General features: G+C 43.5%; 1 protein-coding gene across 1 annotated transcript in view; it reads left to right on the top strand.

Moving 5' to 3' along the window:
- WDR87 (WD repeat domain 87) overlaps positions 1-2120 on the top strand; it is a 51477-nt gene extending 49357 nt beyond the window's left edge. The window contains exons 8-9 of the mRNA XM_006899735.1: positions 82-222; positions 2100-2120. Of these exons, the coding sequence (XP_006899797.1) occupies positions 82-222; positions 2100-2120 (162 nt within the window). The remainder of the gene's footprint in view (positions 1-81; positions 223-2099) is intronic.
- Positions 2121-3573: the final 1453 nt, after the last annotated feature.

Below are 3573 nucleotides of genomic sequence, written 5' to 3'. Positions count from 1 at the left end.
CTGCTGCTCTCCCCGGGTCTCTTCCGGGTCCCTCTCGCGGCGTTCCCCGGTCTGGCGGCGGCGTTCCCGGTCTGGCGGCAGTGTTCCCCCGGCCTGGCGGGTGGCGGCGTGCGTTCCCCCGGCTGGCAGCGGCGTTCCCCTGGTCTGGCGGGCGGCAGCGTGCGTTCCCCTGGCGGGTGGCGGCGTGCGTTCCCCTGGCTGCTCTTCCCGGCTCTCTTCCGGGTCCCTCTAGCGGCGTTCCCCGGTCTGGCGTCCATTTGGTTTCTGAGGCTGCAAATTGCACAGGGGACTGCTGAACTTTCCCTCACAAAGCCAATGGTGGATTAAACCACCATTTGAAGACTAGAGGTTGCTTTAGTTTGGCAGAGCAACCTACTATGAACTAGGCAACCAGAGCTCACTAAACAGATAGTGAACATTTTCAAAAAATAAAGGAACTCTGATGATATAATCTGGAGTTTGTTGTGATGTTAACAAAAAATTACAATAAAGTGATGTGACAATTGGTGCACTTGTGAATCACTTATTGAAAGAAGGAAGCATGTCTTAATTTTTTCTTCCTTTTTTTGAGCAGCTCAAACATCCACCTAGTGGGAACTTTGGTATTTTCTAACTGACAAAGATGTGTCCAGTGTTTTATAATCTGGAATTTTGCTTCATTTTTAATTGTTAGTAAACCTAAAGAAGGTTTCTTTGCTCTTGGTTGCAAGTATTCTTTTCTTTGGGAGTGTTTCTATTATATATAATTATGCATAAAAACTTTCATGATTAGGAAAAGCAGCAAGAGCATGTCTTAGTTATCGAATGCTGCTATAACAGTTATCACAAGTTGATGGCTTTAACAAGCAGAAAAAGAATCTCTTACACTTTAGGAGGGAGCTCTAGTGACTTAGTGGTAAAGGATTGTACTGCCAACCAAAGACATGTAGTTATAATCCACCAGTTGTACCAAGGGGAAAAGATGGTCAGTCCCCACCTTTGCAATTTGTTGCCTCTAAAAATCCTCTGGAAAGTTAGCTATGAGTTGATTTTGAGTTGACAGTATATAAACAAGAAAAGAGTTTAGGAAGCTAGATGTCCAAATTCAGGGTGCCAGTTCTGGGGGAAAGCTCTCTGTGTCATTTGTGGCAGGAAGTCTTTTTGTATGTGGACATCAGGAATTCTCAGGAGACCGCTATGTGCCGTGGCCTTCTTCCATAACAAGGAGGTTCCTCTCTCAGAGGCCTAGATTCAGATAGATGCTTTTTACTCTGGGCAATTATTTCTTGGTTGAATTACACTGACCACACCTGGGGGAATTATTTTTTTTTTTACTTAAATTTTATTAGTTTTAATGAACATTTACAGAGATTTTGGGTTTTCATTCATTCATTGTTGCACTGCTTTCTCCACCCTCCTCCCCAGTCCATTCCTCCCTCCACCCCCCATGTCTGTTTTAACTGTCCAATTGCCACAGTGCCCGCCAAAGCCAGTTCTGATCAATCTCCCTTGTCAGTGTGTCCCTTGCCATTACCTATCTCTCCTCCCTGAGAGAGACTTCACCCTGATTCATAAGGAAAAGGGGATGGCGCAGTCTCTTAGCTACTTCCTGCTGAAAAGGGACGCTGTGGGTTTCAGGGTGAAGGTCTTCTCTCACTACTCTAAAGGGCCCCTTTGGCAGTAGGAAACACATAGACTATTATGGAGATCGACCCAGGAATTTAGATGCACTGCCATCAACCGTGCCCAGCCGTACATGCTCATATCCTTGAAGATGTATCATGGAAGTGCTGCAGCCTTCAAACTTCAAAGCAGCAAGATGTTCTTCCTTTATCTTGAGTTTCAGCTCATTTTTCCTTTGCATTTCAGCGATTTCCTCTGGGGTGGCTAGTACAGGTGATGATTCTGCTACAGGTGATTTACCAGAATTGCTGAGTCAACCTGAGGGCAGGTCAGTAGTGATGCAGCTCCCGCCGGGCCGCAGCTCCCGCCGGGCTGTAGTGCATCTTTTTACCACTAAGCATAGTAGAGTTCCTCCAGCAATCAGGTGATGAGACTATCCACGTTCAGCTCCCCGTCTGCCATCTTGTCGGCACTCCCATCCTGCCTTCCCTCCGCAGTGGATCAAAAGCAAAAAGTGAAACTAAGGCCAGGGCGCCGGGGTGTTCACGGTGCGCTCCCGGCAAGGCCTGGCCTCCCCACAGCCCCGGGTCCAGCGGGGCCCAGGCTGGATAGAATTAGGTCTTTGATGGTATTAAGGAATGTTGCATTCCACCCTTGATCCTTCTATGACTTCTTGGTTTATCAGATCACAGGACATCACTATACAGCTTCCACATTATATTACTATATATACATATGTATATTTGGTAACACAATTAAATCTAACAATGTAACAATAAGCTTAATTATTGCATTATTATGGTAAGGAAGAGACATGATGAACTCTGCAAAATTTCAAATGGGCTTAATTTTGAAAACTAAAAGGAGTAGATTTTAATTCATTAAAATGACCGTAAGTTCTTAAAAAAATCATGTTACATTTAATTTAAAAGTGTGCGGCAAGGTGTTAAAATGTGACCAGTAAAAGAAAAACCTCAGTCACTAGATAGTGTGTGATGAATATCCCATTTAGGGAAAATAGTCTCTAATAGTTTTTAAGCAAGAAAAGTTGCAGTGGTATTTCAACAAGGAAATGCCTCTTCCTTCTCAATGAGAATAGCCAACTGCATGTTATAGTTAAAAATCTATACTTCTAAACTGAGGATATTGTTTAACATCTATTTGCCACTAATTCAAGGGTCTTATAAGTAGAGAGTAGCATAAGCCATAGGGAGTTGTGCTGAGCCTCTCTGGAGGTTCTCATTCTACCAGAAACTCTGCTACTAGTGGTGCAACTTTCTATGTACTAGGCTACTAGACTTCCCATAGAAGGCAAGGATGGTGAAATTTCATCTTCCAGTCTGTGGGCATGCTCTCAGGAGGAGCCAGTCCTTGGAAAAAGATGTCATGCTGGGAAAAGTAGAGGATCAGTAAAAGTGACTAAGAACCTTCATAAGATATGTACTGCCATATAACTGCAACAAGGGGCTTTAGCATGGTGGAGATTGTGAAGGTTCATGATAGGGTAAGGTTTTTATCTGTTTTACATAGGACTACTATGAGTCCTCAGAACAAAGGACTCAATTCTTGTTGCCCTGAGGCGCACTAGAGATTATCTCAACTTCCTCCTTTTGGATCACAAATATTCATGGTGTTCAGACAACATCATTAAGCCCACAGACTTTCCCAGGAATGGTTAGGCAATAACACAAATGAGGACAACTCCGGACAAAGATGTGTTTTCTGCCATTTGAGGCATTAAAATTTGAGACTGCTCTAGTTTGGTAGTCCTTAATCCTGTTCTTTACCCATTCCATTCCAACCATAAAGACTAAAGGTGGCTTCAACAATCCAGTCTTTATTAGTACACAAGTCAGAACAATGTAAAGCAAGTAGTTGTTTGATTGGGTAACTTGAAGGCAGAATAAATTAATCATGTGCATCACATGAGGTCAACAATGTCCTTGATAAGGGGAAATTTCTGAAAGCTGA

The sequence above is a fragment of the Elephantulus edwardii genome, unplaced genomic scaffold (genome assembly GCF_000299155.1).
Source record: "Elephantulus edwardii isolate Elephantulus edwardi_28Jun2011 unplaced genomic scaffold, EleEdw1.0 scaffold00266, whole genome shotgun sequence".
In the NCBI taxonomy this organism is placed as follows: domain Eukaryota; kingdom Metazoa; phylum Chordata; class Mammalia; order Macroscelidea; family Macroscelididae; genus Elephantulus; species Elephantulus edwardii.
The sequence above is the reverse complement of the archived record's forward strand: the minus strand, read 5'-3'. Positions and strand labels throughout refer to the sequence as shown.